The 18952-nt window shown below is 45.5% G+C and overlaps 1 protein-coding gene across 2 annotated transcripts in view; it reads left to right on the forward strand.

Annotated features, from left to right (window-relative positions):
- LOC106740887 (protein vestigial) overlaps nucleotides 1-2745 on the forward strand; it is a 57354-nt gene extending 54609 nt beyond the window's left edge. The window contains exon 6 of one of the 2 annotated variants that reach the window (XM_014612350.1): nucleotides 1745-2745. In XM_014612350.1, coding sequence (XP_014467836.1) covers nucleotides 1745-1889 — 145 coding nt within the window. In that variant the 3' untranslated portion in view covers nucleotides 1890-2745. The remainder of the gene's footprint in view (nucleotides 1-1744) is intronic. The other variant, XM_014612352.1, reaches the window with a different exon arrangement.
- The last annotated feature ends 16207 nt before the right edge of the window (nucleotides 2746-18952 follow it).

An 18952-nucleotide genomic window follows, 5' to 3' on the forward strand; every position in this document is an offset into this window, starting at 1 on the left:
ACTAATGATGCCGCAGCCACCGTATTCCCCAGACCTGGCCCCCTGTGACTTTTTCTTGTTCCCGAAACTGAAGAGGCACATGAAAGGACGACGCTACGCTACGATTGAGGAGATAAAGACGGCATCGAAGGAGGAGCTGAACAAGATCACAAAAAATGATTTTTTGAAGTGCTTCGAGGATTGGAAAAAACGTTGGCACAAGTGTATAATATCTGATGGGGATTACTTTGAAGGAGACAAAATAGATATTCATGAATAAATAAATAATTTTTGAAAAAATACAAAATTCACAATACTTTTGGAACAGACCTCGTATATACATAAATATATCTTGATCACAAAATATTGGAGTAGAAATTGCAAGGGCAGATCCGTGTCTACGACCATCTCTAATCGCGTAGTCGTCTCAAGTCGACCATACCACAGTAGGGAAGAAGAGGGTGAGTCGGTTGAGGGTGACAATTTTGACATTTTGTCTTTTGTAGCTTTTGTTTCTCAAAATTTCGCAACGGCAAAAATTGAGACAGATTTGTTATTCTACCGAGGAAGTGCGTATCAGATTTGAATGACTTATCTTAATAATTAAGAACGCAATTAAATAAATTATGAAGTCAAATATTTGTCCCAGATCTCCCTTATACCAGGTAGAGTTGGGACAGATGAGGGAAGAATTGGAAACAACGTAATAGAAATAACTACGCCTTAATTAAAATAAAATTATTAACGCATTTATTATTTTTTTATTGTAACATTTATTAATATCACTCATTAAAGTAACATTTATTAAAGTATCAAATAAAAATTATTCGTTAAAGCTGTTATAAAAAAGACAATAAAAACCAATGTTTCGTGGAAAAATGATGATAATATTATGACTGATGTAGTAAGTTGAATACCTATGGAAAAGCGCAAGACATATTTTTAAGGAAGATAACTCTCCCTCGATGAAGTGTCCCAACTATCTCTGATTGACTTTTTTATACCAAAACGGTGTCCAAAATCACATCAGCTGTGTTTCAGTCAAAAGTATACTATCAACTGTTAAAAAGAAAATAACACTATCCCAACCTTCCCTACGTTAGAAGAATAACTTCGACGTCATCGTTAACGTTATCTTCATCGTTCGATCTTATTGAAATAATCGCAGAACAATAGCGCTTGTGTGTGTGTGTGTGTGTGTGTGTGAGAAAGAGAGAGTCCGCTTCGTAAAATTGTCGGACTGTGGACGACGGATTGTACCTCACGATCCCAACGTCCTCGTCCCTCCCTCCTCGGAGACCACTTAAGGACTCTGTATCGGCGACGATGATCTGGCGCTTCACCCTTCGGTATATCGAGATAAGAGATAAATTCGGCCGCAAGGAACATGAGATCTTAACTGGCCGCTCTCTCGTGACATCGGGCCCATCTGTCTACTCGCTCGTCCGTCCGTCCGCTCGTCTGTCCGTTCGTCCGTTTGTCCGTTCGTGTTGCTCAGCGGGTGCCATCACCAGTTCTGCACCCTCGCATCCGTCATAACGTTGTCTCTCCTTTTATTACGCGACGCGAGACGCCGATAAATAATTCCGTGCAACGACAGGAGAGACGTCTCTCGGCTCTAGGAAGGGCGCTTCGAAACAGCTGATCGCTCGTGTGTTACTCGCTTATTTGAGATCTTACTGCGAGCGGAGGTTCTTCCTGTACAGCACAGGAAGCGGCATGGTGCGCGCGCTTAACAACACTTGTTCTGTTCCGTGTGTTGCAGGACTCGAGTCTCAGGTGCAGGACTCCAAGGACCTCTACTGGTTCTAGGATCGAATGCTGGAGATCAGCAGGAAGAGTACGGCTTTCTTAAATTCGGACGACGACTGAACGATGTTCGTACGTCGATTAGTGAGAACGCTCGTTGACGTGATTAAAAAAACCGTGGTTAAAAAAAGAAAGAAGAGAATGAGAGGGGAATTTTGTTGAGTAAATTGCGACGGCGTCGTCGAGCGCTCGTCGTTGTCGTGTACATAGTGTTACCTACGTCTCTTAAGGCTCTACTATTAGCGTAAATTCAGATAGTATTAGACGAATACTTGCGCGCACTATTACCTTCATAGTGACTGCTGTCCGACATTGAGAGGATCCGTGCCGTGGGAACGCGGCCGAGAATCGTCTTCGGCTGGTACAATAGCGTAGTGCGATTTAGACCGTCGGAAGGCACATCTAAGTTTTCCAAATAATCGGCGAGTGTTCTCGATTCTCCTGCGAATGTATGTGTGATCCTAGATTAATTGATCGAGTAATTATTTGAGGAGGTAAACGAGAACAGGCTATCCGTACTCGAGGATTCAGCCGTAAAAGCGAGTGGATCCTCTGGTGAAGTTTCGACGAAGTCGGGAATCGAGGCACCGTACGGATAATTATTTGGCAAATTTAGCTGCCGACTTAAGTAAAGTATTTATTGACCAATGATCTTGCCATATATATATAAATATTATATATATATATATATATAATAATTATTATTATTATTATATATTAATTATTATTATTAATGTATGATAAACAATGGGCGCCGCAAATATTCTGAAGTCCCCCCGGTTAGCAAATTAAAATAGTTATTACCCGACGAGTCAGCTATTTTTTGCACTCCCGGCTGCACCTCTTTCGCACTTCTTATCCCGCCATCTCGGATCTTTCCATCCACCCGCCTACGTCATCGTTTAGCATTTATTCGGTGTCATCGTGCCACCGTGTCGCTTACCCTTAGCACAGCAGCAGCCGTCTCTCTCTCTCTTTTTCTCATGTTATCGCCAGGCTGATTGTTAAATAAACAATTCGCATATCACATCGTCGCTCCTTCCATTTGCCGTCCGTTAATCGATGTTCTCTCGTCGTTCCAACTTCCGAATAGTCTCCAATTTTCGTAATCCTCCGATTTCTCTGAATTTCTTGATCGTTCTTAATCGTTTTACGTTACGATTATTATCGGTGTCGTACATGATACATCTCATTGCGCTCCCTTCCCATGTTGCTCCTCTCCAAAAATTTATTTCGATCCTCCTTTGGGGAGCGATATTCCCGCCGTAGAAAATAGAATTTTACGTTCTCGCGGTTCGTTACGTCCGCGCGAGTTAATTACACACGGCTGGATTCAGTGGTGCTTCAGGCGGGAAAGTTAATCGAGCATCTAATAAGAACAGGAAGTTTAATCCGCTTTCTGTTCTTCGGGCCTCTGGTTTTTCATCTCGCCTCTTCCGGAAAGACGCAGGTAAGCGAGTTATACGTTGCGACACTGTGTATGAATGCGCTGCTAAACTGCTTCGTTTCGTTGTGTATGCGTGCGCGTAGAGATGTCCTTTTTCTCATTTCCTCCTATTTCTCGTTTGAATTGCATTTTTTCGGGGAATTTTCGCAGAATTCTCAATCGACCGAGAAGATGCGAGACGGACGCCTGCCGGGGTCCGTTTGACCGTTTTCTACGAGAAAACTTCTGCATGCAACGTAATAACCAGAGAGCATTAATTTCAGCTCGTAACACGTGGGCTTCGCATTTGTTTTCCGAGCGCGGGCGGAAGTAACGCTAACGAGATGAGAAAACGAGCAATTAACTTCGTCACTTCGGACGAGGAGGAAACGCGCGCAGATGATCGACGCGCGTTATCACGTGTAAAGCATATGTTCGCTGGCCGCGTCTGCCCGGAGCGAATAGCGTTTAGTAAGTTATTACTGCTGAGTTTTTATCGGTTGCTGCTTGTTATATGATATTTATATGTATGTATGTATGTATATATGATTAGATAAGAAAAATAGTCAAAATCAGAATTTTTCCGAAGACAGCGCTAAATCGTGGCGGTGCTACATCTTTTGGAATTTTCTCCCGAAAATTAATCTCTTTTTTTGACGCACGAAGATACGAAAACCGATTCGATTTTTCGAGACGCAAGAAAGCTCTTCTTGCATTAGAAAGGACGATGGGTAAAACCCATCTACAGAAAAAATATTGGTTTTACTTGCCACTCTGGCTAAAGTCGGCTCATTTTACCAATGATTCTTCCCTTCATCTTCTTATATTACAAGTAAAAAACTGAGAAGAATTGGAACGAAACGAGACGTTATGTTAATTTTAACGATGTTCACGATTGATCATACGACGGTTACGTCAACTTGCGCGCTATAAACGTTTTACATGGGGTCGCGTTTTGTCCGGCAATTCAGCCTCGTCGACTTTCGTCGGGACATCGCCCCGGCGGCATAAATCAGTCTGTTCCGTTTCTTCTACTGTTCCCGTATGATCCCTCTGTTTTCTTACGCAATCGTGCATATGCCGGCTAGACGCGGAAAAACTACCGGCAGGAAACCACGTGAGACCCATGTGAAGAGTGACGATGCCGTGCTTCCTGGTTTCCTACATTCTCTTGTGTCTGTTAATTCGAATCGGGATAATTTCGCTCCTGTGCGACGATCGGGTCGAAGTAAAACTACGACTGGGAAATCTCCGCTTGAAGTAATTTTCCTCTCGCATGAAAAAAAAAGAACAGATGAATGTCTCGTGGCGAATAATTTACGGCGGTGGAAGTGCCCACTTATTTTTAATTGTCGCTCGACCCATCATCGGCACGATAAAACTCAAATCGATTCCCCAATAAAAACCCGCTCCGTTAAGCGGAAGATACTCAATTTCTCCCCGCGGCCGACGATAATCCCAATTTTTTTTCCTGCGTGGGACTTATGCGGCATTTAAACCCGAGACGTGATTTTCGGAATGCATTTAAGCTTCGCCGAGCCTATCGCACGCCCGTGCGCGCGCACGAGATAACTTTGCGCTCGCCGAAGGAGCGTTCTTTGTAACGTGTCGGCCTTGTCGAGCGTCGTGCTTTATGAGCGGTAATTAAGCGCCTCGTAATGACGGCGGACGTTGCCCCGCCGTCCCGTCGTAATCTCCGATCGGCGCCGATTTCAATAAACGGTAGCCGCCGGTAAATCTAGCATTATAATAAAATAAATCTTCGCGCGTCTGACAACCGAGCGTCTTAGTCACGATCCCCGGATAAGAACGGTCGATGCACGGGGTGGTCGTTTTCGTCAGGAAAAAAAAATAGATTCGAGTTTCCACTAACGAGAGAGTCGAATGTCGGAAAGTTAATTGCTAACGCGATCGGAACGCGCGTTCAATTCACCTGTGATACAAATTTCAGCATCACGAACGAGTGGGATCCCTCGGAGAATTTTGTACGAAACATAGTACGGGATAATAGTGGGAACACCTTGTATATAAGGAAGAATGGGAGAAGAGACGAGATAGCTGGGGAGGGAGAGGGAGAGAGAGAGAGAGAGGAGCGAGATTTATCGCCAGACCGTAGAATATACTATGCTGTTGTAATTACCGAACTTTGCTTTTGTTTGGTCGATAGTTTATTCACCGGTTCCTATTTCGCCCAGCCTCGACGGCCTCGCGTTTGCAAATTTATTAGCGCAATTTCGCTCTCTCCTTCGCGAGACGTTAGAGCGAAAAAGTAGGAAGAAACGTGAAGTAAAATGAGATCAACAAAGGAGAAATTGGACGAATTTCAACGGACTTTTGACGGCCTCCGCGAGCGAGCGCGTGAAAAGCCAGCGGGATATTCGCGCGATAAATAATCAAACGCTCGGCGTGCGCGGCTCACCCCTCGGTTCAGTTCGCGGTAATTAAATACCAGGATACGCGTGGCCCGCCCTTGTGTCCTAACGCAGCCGGGGCAATGTAGGGACTCGAGTCGTCGATATTGCACCGCGGCGCAATAAATGGCTCGACCGTGAATATGAATATTAATTCCACCCTCCGAATTTGTCGGCCATTTGTCAGCTGCCAACGCGCGGCCGATGCGCACGTCGTTCAAATTTCCCGGCAGCTGCGCGAAAAAAACTCGAAGAGAGCTTCGGTGAAAGAACAGGTTCGCATATTTTGGCTAGGAATGTTGCGATATTATTTATTTAACACCGATTTCGATATTTCTCTTTCAATACCAGATATTTTTCTATCGATATATTTCCTCTCGATATTCATGCCTGTACTATTTTGTCTCGATATTTTTCCGGTATCTTCTTTATGTTCATTTTTCATTAAGTTGGCCTCCCATATGTCGTATATTTTGCTTCATGAAAATTAATGTAACGTCCAGAATCGACATTTCAATTTTACTTTAAGTCTAATTTAGTTCTACATTAAATGTTCAAAGGTCTTCCATTGTGTTCCTTTGACGTTGCAAATAAGGAAATGATTGCTGCTTCGAAGTAAAATTTAGAGGACCGGAGAGATCCCTGATTCTGGTTTCTCTCGTAGATTACGCCGAAATATTCCCTATCTCTTCTCTCTTTCACTCTCACGAGAGTTTTACACGTGTCGGGGGCAGGAATGAAGAGGTAAAAAGTATCGGGAGTATCAGAACCCGAAATCCTGCTTTCCCTCCGAAAAATCACCGTCGGCCGCCCGAGATATACCTTCGTCTCTGAACGGAGACCCCACGCGATATCAGCGTCTCTTCTCCCACGCGGATAGATTTATGATCGAAGAAATCGTAGAATCTCTCCCCCGTCCTTTCCCCGGTTCCGATCCCCGCCGGGGCCCACCGCCGGGCGCGCTCTCCACGGTAGGAACCTCCTCCCCCTATTACATAAACGAGCCGCATGTTCTCGTACATAGACAGGACATTTCGGCTATCTCTCTGCGGTCCGACACACAGGCGTAGATAAACGCGTAGATATAATCGGCCACGCTGACAGAAGTCTCCGCTCCCCTCGCGCGGGGAAGAGTGCGGCTACCTGCCCCGCGGGATACCTCTCCTCAGGACAGATCGGAGACGATCGCGCCGTATACGACGATCGAGAGCTGGCTCTCTCGAATCATCGAGGAATTAGGGAGCATGATTCGGGCATTCCACGACGTCGCGATCCTCGTCGGGTCGATCGCCACGACCGACGGGGACATCTTTCCCAAGGTCGGGAAGCACCGGAAGCCGCCGTCGTGTGTCCGTTTAGTTCGTTTTACACACCGGCGATAACCGGCAACGAGAATGCCTCGTGAGGTAACGCCTTTTACACAGAGGACACCCGGCTTCCGGAGGAAAGAAGCGATAAAAACGTCATGGTGTCGCGATTCCCCCGTTCCATCCCGAATCAAGACTTTAACCCTACATTAACCCGACGAATTCCGTCGAACTTGAAGGACCAGTGGAAAATCTCGTTTATTTTTAAGGTGCTTTAAGCCTCGTGGTTGACCGCCGTTACGTCCCGCATTCCATTCCTGGAGGCAGCTGGAAAAAGTGAGAGTTGATCGGAAACACAGGGAGTTAAGCTAGCTGTAGTACAAAATGAGTTTTTTAAGAATTCGCTGAAACTTGCATTATACATAGATTTGAATACGATCTAATTATTGGCGCAATTATAAGTAGATTGATTATTCGGAAGCTGAGATATTTCGACTAAAGACGACACTTTTTACACGTGTTCCTTGAAGTTAATGTCGTATTTTTATCTTCTATTTGTAATTCTATTTCTATTTCTAATCCACATTTGGGGTTATAATGAAAAATTAGATCTGGAGATCTGAAATATTTAAGAGCATTTATGGTGGCGATTTCTGACGATTTTCTGGTGGCCACCGATTATATCCGTCATTAATTAACGAGCGATAACGACTCGCGATGCCAAGTGTTTTGGTATTTTCGCACGTCGCATGCTTGTCAATAACCATATCATCGCGTCTTAAATCGTCGAGCGATGTGAAAACACCGCGAAACAGAGCGCATTAAGTTACTTACATCGGGTGACTATGGACTCTCTTAAATATATTGTGGACTCTTTAAATATTTCATCGAACTCTTGTCGACATCATGTTAATCCTCCAATGGCAAGCTAGATTATTCGAACGTCAAAGCGTTTTTCAAAATGTTTTACCGCAATTATTTAAAGTCACTTAGTAAACTTTATTATATTTGTTTCATCTATAAATAAACAAAGGAGGAAGCTTCATGAAATTATTTACTTCTTTTACCCATTTTGTATAATTAATTAATTAAAGATAAAATAAACGAAACAGAACATGAAGTCGTATTTCTGATCACCATTAGAGGGTTAATTTACACGTTCTCCGATCGAAATACGTTTATGCGAGTGTAAGTATTAGTGCAAGTGTCAGTACAAGTGTCAGTGCGCTATTTTTCCGAATTATAGAAGAGTCGGGAACAAGATGTTGGACGAGGAAAAGAGGATTCAAGATGCCGAGCACTGGAATGTCAGCAACGATATATTTCGAGGTACGCTAAATCTCATTTATCACACAGAATGTTTCCGATAGTTATACATTGGCTACCGTGTTAACATCCATTGATTGTTGTTTCAAAATTCGACTAAAGTTTTAATAATCACAGGTACCGGATAAATCAATGCAATTTGTGACACGTACGTTTGTTAGCTCGTTTTATTGACTCGTTATTGATCACATATTTAATTTGTTGTACGCCATTGATCACGTCTTATACGTGAATTAATGAGACACGAGTATCATAACATCGATCACCGATGACCTTTGTCAACACGTTAACGGACATTCATCGAACTCGTCGAGAATAAGGAGATATCCGAGTCGAAATTCAACATCTTAAGGCTGGAATTCGTGGTCATTTGATAAATAATCATAGCTTCGTGAATCTCTGATTGTTCTTTAGACCGTTATTTATTTCATATGATAAGAAATATCGGCCCAAACAGCCGAATAACGGTCCGTGAATACAAATCTGTAATTAATGATGCCAGAATCAGAAATCATAAATAACTTACAATTACGAATACCGGCCTAAGTTTCGCAAATGCTGGAATTTTTTTCTCGCTAATGCACTCGTTGGAGAACATAAATTTTTTTTTATCTTTTTTTAACCTTGAATATACCATTGCAGCTTCTGTTTACTTCCGTCTAGATTTATTATTGTGCTAGATCCAGATTTAAATTTGTATTGATGTCTACATAACCGCTATCTTTGATCTTACAACTCTCTCATTCTTGCATACCATTGCAGCTTCCGTTTACTTCCGTCTAGATTTATTATTGTGCCAGATCCAGATTTAAATTTGTATTGATGTCTACATAACCGCTATCTTTGATCTTACAACTCTCTCACTTTTGCATATCTTGAATATCGAAAAATCGAAATTCTAATCACCAATAAAAAAGAATAAAAGAAATAGATGAAAAAATAAAATGTTGTTTCATTTCCCCGCTACTTCCCTTATATTAATTGATATTACAATACATAGTATATTACTTATTGAGAATAAATTAAATGCAAGTAAAATATTGCAATAATCGTATGTTTAATAATTTTGAAACAAATCCTTCATCAAGCTTCAACATGGAAAACAAGATGAAGGACGACAGCAAGTGACTATCTGCAGTATCAAGGTGGGTCAATAGCATATATAGTTGAGACTTTCCATCGGTCTTCCAAATTCGATGGAATTTGTAGGATTGAAATGGAATCAAAATTTCGACTCGGAACGCTTCCTTCGGTTTTTAACTCTAAAGAGATTAGAGTGAATCAGTACTTATAAAAAGAATATTTACAATCTGAAATCACATCACCTTTTATCGCTTTAGAAAATTAATCGTTTTATACATGCGAAGTCAGCTAATTACCTGAGAAGTGGCAAAAAATAATATTTATTTTGATTATATTTTAAACATAACGCGCGCGCACATACACACATGTGTTCTTTACTTACTATTAATAAAATAAACATGACTAGAAAGTTGAAGAACTCTTGGGCAAGCCCGTGATATTAATTGCCTTACGAGGACACGTCATTGATACGAGCAACAAGGTCGTATTTATTCGACTCACAGAAAAATTGTCCTTCCTTTTTCTCCCGTCGTGCGCCAAAGAGCCAACGAGCAGCACGCGCACGCGCGTTCTTCGCGGAATGTCTTCATTAAAATAGTCAGTCTCATCATTTATGCAGAGCAAGAACGCAACGAGATGGAACGGGCCCGATATCGACGAGATTCGCACGTCCGCTCGAACGTTCCTCGATTTCGCATATAGTGTGAATATAGTATAGCATAAATCCCGCAAACGTATCAGTTCACAAGGATTCGAACGAGTCCTATGCTCCCTCGCGACATCCATTGGAGACGCGAATTGTGATATCAGCTCCGATGATAATGAATTGGAGCATTGTTCAATATGTGGCGAAGAAAATGATTAAAAAATGTCCAAACTGAAATCTCGATCTGTCAAGTAGAGCAAACGTTTACCTAAAAGAAAAATTTTGCAACTTGTACATATCGAGAGTGTGTTTGCCCCAATGAGGAGAATCTTGAAGAACATTTCTGTATCTTTTTGCAATTGCACGTAAAAGCCTAAAAAGATATGAAAAGTTTACGGAACAAGTTTTATATATCTTGATTAGATTCTCCGTTAGATATGATAAAACAGAATATATTCATCTTATTCACATTTATATCGCACTAACATTTGCACAAGACCTATATATATAAGGAATACAAACCAGAGTATTGTGATCGTGTCGATGTTTATGCAAATAACATTTCGAGAATCGCCAATACGTTATCGACGCTTATTAAGATCGGCAACGGCTGTGATATCCCCTTAACTTTATCCGCCGCACTGGGGAAGCTAATCGAATTTTTGAAAATCGAATTAATTGCATCGATTAATTCATACGTTAGTCCCCTGTTGTTACTTTGCGCCAGTAAATGCGCTCGCTCGTGGATGAATGTCAGCGCACCGGGCGCTGGTCTTTATTCGGCCGGGTGAAAAAAACGACCCGGAGCAACGGGGTGATTTATTTTCTCGCGATTGTCCGGATCGGCGTAACAATAGTTACGCGGGTGCATCGTCGGGCGCACGTGGGTCCTCCTCGAGAACCCTACCGAGCTGAGCGGCAGAATCCCGACTCGTTTTCCGGTTACGTCTCATTTGACGTATTCAACGTGTCGTTAGGGTCCGCCGGCCATTGAGACGTTCTCGCGAGAACGGCAGGTGCACCGTAATTCGCGAGAAATCGCGCGAGAATCGACTGCGTTATTAAAAGCGAGAGAGAGAGAGAGAGAGAGAGAGAAAGAGGCTTCGACGCGATCTCCCGATTTCACAGCAATTATTTAAAAACAATACGATACTGAGAGAAATCGCACTAAAATTATAGTCATTTTCGGCCCCAACCAATATCTTCTTCTGATCTTAACCCAAAAAATAGTACGCAGTAAAGAACATTTTTCTACATTAACTGCTAAAATCAGCCCTTGTTGAAACTTTGGTGTTAAATTTTCAACGTACTCGTGTATTAATTTAACATCATCGACATTGTCATTTGTGTTGAATTGATATTCATCAGCATGTGTGTCAAAATAACACTTTATATACTGAAGTGTCGATTGACATATTAATTTTGCGTCAACTTTTGACATAATATTTGTGTTACTTTTCAACATGTTCACCTTGTGTTAAATTAACACAGAAATTTGTAGAGGCCGTTTTTAACGTAAAATGATTTACTGTGTACCAACGAAATTTACTAGAAAACCGGTTCTCTCGAGCATAATACTTTCATTTATACAATTACTATTACAAGTATCCACCATTTTTCTCTCAGTGATAAATCATACAGCCGAGCTTGAGAATCAACGCAGCGGCCGGTGGCGAAACGCGTTTCGCGAATTACTCGAAGAAATCGGGAGGACGCGCGCATAAAACTATGATCCGCCATCGATCCGATATCGTAACGGCGACGACAATCGACAAAGGCCGAAGAGAGATCTCTAGGAATGCGGGCGGGCATTTTTCGGCGGTGTCACCTCAGCCAGAAAGAGAGACAAAAACCCAGTCCCCTTTTTCCTACCCTCTCTGCCTGTCCCCCATGCGCGCTCACACGCTCGGTTTTATCTCCCTCGTTTGAGCGCCTCGTTCTCTTCTTCTTCGTCGGTCGACTAGTCTAGGCCCCTCGTTATCTACCTGTAGCGCGGGCCCAGGGGGGCCCCGCCGACAGAGCCCTGCCGACCCACAGGCATCTCGTGTTCCCACGGGCCCTCTGACGTACGATGTCCCGAATGCGCCGCTACAACGCGTCCTCCTCCCCCTCGATATCGTCGATTTTTTCTCTTCCCTCTCCCGATCCTCTCACGCATTTCACCGGTTCCGCTCGCCCTCTCCCAAGCTCCCTTTTCTATCTCTTCCGCATCTTCTTATTTTAGGACTCGCGGGGAAACCGGTAGCTCGAGGTCGTCTTCGGAGGCGGCGGCAGTCTTTAAACGACTTCCGGATCTCTCCCTCCCCCCTCTCTCTTTCTCGCAAAATAGAGAGAGAATTAGAGAGAATCTCCGCCGGTCTCTTTACGGTTCTCTTTACGGAGAGGATCCGCGCGACGTAAGCCACATGACGCGAGCGAGTGTCTCCGAGGGTCAATCGCGCGTACGTCTGGCGTTGACAAATGCGTCGGAAGCGCGCGTAAGTCATCGCAGTAGACGCGAGAGCGACTTTCCGTTGGCCAGCTGTCTGTGATATGCATACAATGTAGCGACCACCGTATGCCCGTTTGTCCGACCCTCCGACGCGAAATTTCCAGCGAGAGTTCGAGCGCCGACGTTGATTTGCGCGCCCTGATAGACCGATAAGCATTGACGAGACGCACTGCCTAAGGCACTCCCGGAGGACCTGCTCGCTCCTCTTCGAGAAGCACTCGCTTGCCTCGCGGATGAAACGACGGGAAATGATCTCGGAACGATCGAGCGATCTCGATTCGAGCAGAAACGGCGATTCAATCGAGCTTATAATCGGTAACCGATCTCGTGCAAATACGCGGCGACACCTCGGGAGGGGAAGGAAAAAAGAAGAGCAGGCCGGAAAGAGCGCGGCCAGACCCTTTTCTCGGGCCTTGCTCGTGATCAGCTGCTCGAGATTAAATCTCAGCGTTGTACCGCGCGCGCGAGCAACGCGATCTCGATGCGCGATCGCGTTTATCTGTTCGCGACGAATCGCCGCTCGCAATTAATTACGAGCTCTTTTGTGCCGCGCGTTAATCGATATCGCGCGCGTCGACGTTAATAAATTATTCTATCGGACTTGGTAAATTGTGGGGTTGATGCAAAAGCTCGTTTCGTGTCTTAATGAACAATATATCGGAAGAAGGGTATGTTATATTCAGGTAAATATTTGCCAAGGAGTATCGGAGTGATTATTTTGCTTGGATTGAGTAAATATTGCTTGGATGCGACATGGTGAAAGGAAAAGGTGCGCGACATCCAAGTAATAGTTACTTAATCCAAATAAAATATTCGCCAAGGAATATTGAAGCGATTATTTACTTGAACGTAACACTTTTTCCTCTCAGTGCGAGAAGGAAATATCATATTATATGTAGTCGATGTATTTATTCTAGTAAAATATTTATCGAGGAATATTGAGGTAATCGCATTGAACGTAGCACTTTTTTTCTTCTAATGAATCTTTTACCGCAGTGAATCTTTTACCGCAGTGTAAGTAGACGTTTACTTGTTCGTGTTAAAATAATTTCGACAAGTATTAAATTCATACTACTGAGAATATCGGAATTTGTTTAGAGGAAATTTTTAGAAAATTCATAGAAAATATTTGCCGGATAGAAAAATTGAAATTTTGTTAGAACCTTAAGAAAATAAGTATTACATAATTCTACTAAACGATCTCTTACGTGGTAAAAAAACATTTCGTACTTGCGTTGAAATCGGTCCTTGTCGAAATTATTGTCTTAAATTTTTCATCTTGATTCTTAACTCTCGGACGATCGACGCGGGAAGCCCCGATCGCGTCCGATTGAACGCGAACGAAATGTCGATTTTTCACGGCGGCTCGGGGCTGCAAAATGAACGACTCTCGCGTCTCCTTGCCACCCTCCGTAACCGTGGTCCTCGTCCGCGCGCGCACCTAATTGCCGCCGTAACACATAAAGGAATATTTTACGAGGTCATAACTGGAGCATGAGAGCGGGTCGTAACCATCTCCGTAGCTAAGAGAGGCCGAACGCGGGAGGAGGACCGGGCGAATCTGCGGAGGTGGCGAGTCGTCTACTTGAACGTTCGTCGCTCGCGAAATACCGGGCCGCACTGGATGGTCCCCCCCAGCCGTGTTGCATGTCGCCAGTACGTACGTATCTGAAATACTCTTCGTCCCGGCAGGCAGGCAGGAAATCGTCGTTAGGCCCGGCGGTATTCCAACGAGTGACACCGCAAGGTCACAGGAATCTGAACGTCGCATAGCGCGGGTACCGCGCGAGCCTCTTTCCTCTTTGGAAGGATTCTGAACGGAGACGTGCGGCGGACCCTCCGCACGGATTCTTAGATCCGCGGATTCGGAAATCGATGTGTCGCGTCGTCCAGGACACGGAGGCTCGGCAGAGGTCCGGATGTAGATACTTCAGATTCGTGCGTAGTTTGGCGCGTAGTAGAAGGTGCGCTCGCGCGTATATACTATACTGTAAATCTAAGTGTGTTCATTTACGCACTTGGGCCAATTTTTACGCGCATTTTCTAATTCACACTGTGTTACTAGTGTAATACTTTTCACGCATATTCATAGTATTAACACGCGTGCAAATGCGTGAAAAGTGACCAGTATGTAAGATTACACGCTTTGCAATGTAAACGCTGAATCTCGAAGCTCCTGCGTGCGCGTGGACGTTCGAAAGGCTGAATTTTCCGAGATCCTTGGCTCGGAGATCCTCTCTTCTGCACGGAGGAAGGTGATTGGTCCAATTAGTTCGACAGTGAACGAACGAAATGCGTTTCGGCCGAAGGAAACGGAATTTCTGGCGTTTTCGATCGAACTTAGTTAACTACTTCGCCGTAATATATAACGTAAATAAACAAAGTTCAGTCTTCGTCATTCTTAGAAAAGCCGGGAAGAAAAGCAATCGAATCGACAAAATCGGCGATTATCCTCGTTCAAAAAAATGTTGAACAAATTTCGCGTTCGCTCAACAATGTATCGTGTTAATGTATAACAATTGCTGACCAAATCGCAATCGTCGAATTAATTTGATAACTCATTACGGCAATTGTATAATTTGCTCGTCTTTTTAGCCTTCTTGCGCATTCCTGCGTTCTCCCGAGCGTTCTCGCGCGGTCTCGTCCTGCTGCCTGCGAAGAGAGATCGACGGTATTTCCCCGACGCGAATCCTTCCTCTTATTTTTATCCCGCAATGAACTTCCGAGAGCGCGACGAACGTCGGCGGCGGGTGGAAACGCGCCGCACTTTTCAATTGTCGATTTAACCCTCCGCCCCCCCCTCCCTCTGCCGCTCCATCCCGAAACCGTGCCGAGCCCTCCGCGCGCACCACGGACGCACCCTTCCTACCACCCCCCCATCAATTATTATCGTCCTTCTCGTCCTCGTAGGACCGACGTCGACGCGGCGTAGGCGCTCTACTATTGGGCGCCGGGACGCCCCGGCGTCGCCATAGCGACCGACCCTCTTCGACGAGGGCGCAACGAGGGTGGGAGGGCGAATAACTCGCGAAAACACGTAAATTAAACGCACTATGGGGGTTGATGGGGCGGAATGGGGCCGAGTGGGTGTCTCAGACTGTGAAACATAGCCGTCATAAGCGGATATTAAAGCGTCCTTCCTCAGGAGGGAGGGGAAGCAGGGTCCTCCCGCAGCCCTGAATCGGCTCGTAAACGCCAAATAAAAATTCTCATCCCCTTTCCGGAGAACAGTCCCATCCCTCTCCACCTGTCCCCCGTGGTAATGAGACGAATTTCCAGGTAAATATTCCCCGGGATTTGTTCTTTCCTTCCCCCGGACGCCGCCGTACGTGCGGATCTCCGTCCTCCGTAGAGAGAGAGAGAGAGAGAGAGAGAGAGAGAGAAATCTCCGCGAACGGAGAGAGGAAAAGAAGCGGAGTGAAACGGAGAGGGTAGCGTCAACGTGGACGTTACAGGTGTCCGCGAATACTCGCCCGCATAGATTACCGTCACTCGTCTCTCGGCGATATGTGCGCGACAACACAAACGTACAAACGTCAGGCAGCTGACCGTCGGCGGACAGCCTAATATCGTCACGGTTTCCAAGCGACGGACGACACGTGGACTGCCGCCGGTCCGTCCGTCTCCTCCTTCGGATTCCTCGATCCGTTGCGCGACACGTTGCAGAATGCGTTTTCCATAAATTAACTTCTTAGCCGCTTCGTCATTCGTCACACGAGAGCGGCGGGGGCCGCCGCCGGTATTCGGTATCGCGACACCCGGTAACGTGAGACGCGTATCTCGACGCGGCGCGAATTTCAGGCCGGCATTCACAGTCTGATCTTGCATTCAAGACCGTCTTGAGGCAGCCGGTCCGTCCGAATATTTCCTTAGGAATCCTTTGAATTTTTAGCTGCGTATTGAAAAGTGGGAAATACTGTCTATAAAATTGGAAAACGATTGGCTAGTTCGAAGCTGAGATATTCGCAACTGAAGATGACACTTTCCATATGTATTCCTTGAGGTTAGCCATTCTGAGAACATTTTGTACCACCGATAAACGTTGCTTCGGTCCAAGGTAGCTTCACCATTTGCCACAGTCAACATTCGGAATGCGTCCGCGCACTTAATTTTGTTTTTCACACAAAATTTGATACAGATTCTTTGATCCATTTTTTGGAATAGGCAAAAATCGAAGACGAGCCAAAACACGTCCAAGCAAAATAGCATACATGAGTACCAACATAACGCCACAAAAAAATCGAAAATCGAATATACGTAACCCGCGGAAATTCAAAATTCGCGATACTTTTTGAACAGACCTCGTATAGTAACGCTCGTGAGACACGTACGTATATATACATATTTAGTATAAATGAAGCATCTATTAGTAAGAAAAATAAGAAATAAATAATATCTCCGTATTTGTAACATTGTGTGTATACATTTGCCTTGACCGGACACACCAGCCTGAAGTGAAATGAATCCCGATCTCTCTCGAATGTGGAGTGGCACTTTGGCAGTAGTCTAGGACGATCGGACGAACCGCGTCTCATCACGGTAGATCGAAGCGACCGTTCTCGACGCGCGTGAACGCGCCAAGTCGAACACGTGGGGCGTGATTTACACACCGGCGTAAAAACGGCCGGCGGAACGTATTCGAAATAACCGCGGAATGTCTATATATTCCGGTGGAGCATGTTTACACGGCGGACGTTTAACGCGCGTTGACCACATGGTTCGCCTTCGCGTTGTCAATGGCGGCCCGGCTCCCGCTGCCGAGTCGTCGTTACCGTACTTCCCCGGGAACACGCGCGATATTTTCGCAACGTCGAGTCGCCGGGCTCAGGATTGTCTTGTAAATGCGACCGGAGTCCGTGTTTCGTCAGGACTCTATCCTCCGTGTCGCGAGCCGCGACATTATTTGCCAGATCAACTTACTCGTGCGTGAACTCGCTGCTGTTACCTGCATCGCAATATATTCTTCACTTCGGTCTGGAAATGGCTGAACTATTAGACCGGACGTTTGCTAATGCAAACATGGGTTTTCACACCGCCAAATATCTGGTCTAATTATTCGGCTGTCTCCTCTGAGAAGCGGTAAAGAAGATGAGTCACTAGTGATCGTAATTATAAGTAGAGCATTGAAAATCAATCAAGTTTCGTCGCAGAAGTCTGCGTTAATAGCAACAACTGTTTCCATCGGAGGGATCCAACTGCAGAAACAATGAAAGAAGATAGAAAAGATAGCAGAAATTCTTTCCCTCACTCTTTGTATTATTCACTCATTCTGTCGCACTTTATACATTTCTATATCCTCTCGCGTGTTCACTTGAATATGCTTGCTTCCGTTTAAAATATCCGTAATTTACCGACCGTAATTTTCAGTTCCGCTCATAACGAGGGCGCTTTCGGGAATCCGCTCCGGCATCCCCTTAGATCGTTTGTACGCGGTACGAATTTGCGACGTTTCAATGCGTTTGTATAAAAATAATAAAATTAGCGAACACACACACATACTCACTGATTACCCGATTAAACGATGTCTCACCGATTCAACCGGTGACAGATTCCCATTCGGATTCGATTTAAGAGAGCCGACACCCGCTTCGGCGCCTAAGCAGGATCCTAGATCGACGTTTACCGTGAACGAGCGGCCTCCCGATCGGGGCCGAGAAATCGGCCGCGCGATGCGGCCGGCATTCCACGGACTGGCCCGTTGGCGAAAACACCGGCCGCCTTTGAGGCCGTCGCCGCGGCGAGGGTTTTTACCCCCGTGGAATCCACGAAACGCTTCTACGTGCACGCGCTGGCCCCATTGAAATGCAACTCGCGTCCTTCGATCTGGTCCATCAGCCCTCCGTCTCTCTCTCTCTCTCCTTCCGCGCTCGCTCATCGGAAGATCGCCCTTCGATAAACCACTAATCCGCTCGCGCGATCGCTCTTACCTTTCCTTCCCTCCCCCTTCCTCCCATCCACCGTCTTCTCCATCGCCTCCTTGCGATCAATCCTCGCCGTTTTTCTCCGTCGGCCGGTGAACGTAAGCGCGGCGAACGACGTACCGAGACGGCAATAATGATCTTGATAGAGAGAGAGAGAGAGAGAGAGAGAGAGAGAATAGAAAAGGGATCGCGGGGTGCACGGAAGGGTGAGAAACGGTCAGAATGCGGCCGGAATGTCTACTGATCCTACGGGCGATTTCCGCGTAATTAGAAACGCGAGCGAGGGAAAAGCGAGAGAGCGCCGCGCCTCCTCGACAATCCTCGTGCGCGATCCAGATGACAATAAGGATTCGCTCTCTTAATTAAAGGCTGATTTTCGCGACGGCAACACCATCACCACGTGGACCCCTGGCGTGGTTGCGCTCGAAACTGCGAGGGCCGCGATTCGAAAATCCGAGGGGCGAGCACACCCCACTCGCGTATCGATTGTTTCAAGATAACCGGGCTGCGCGGGAGGACGGGGGGGGGGGTTCAGGGGCGAGGCACGTGTCCC

This window comes from Dinoponera quadriceps, unplaced genomic scaffold (genome assembly GCF_001313825.1).
Source record: "Dinoponera quadriceps isolate SergipeBrazil2010 unplaced genomic scaffold, ASM131382v1 scaffold610, whole genome shotgun sequence".
NCBI classification, from domain to species: domain Eukaryota; kingdom Metazoa; phylum Arthropoda; class Insecta; order Hymenoptera; family Formicidae; genus Dinoponera; species Dinoponera quadriceps.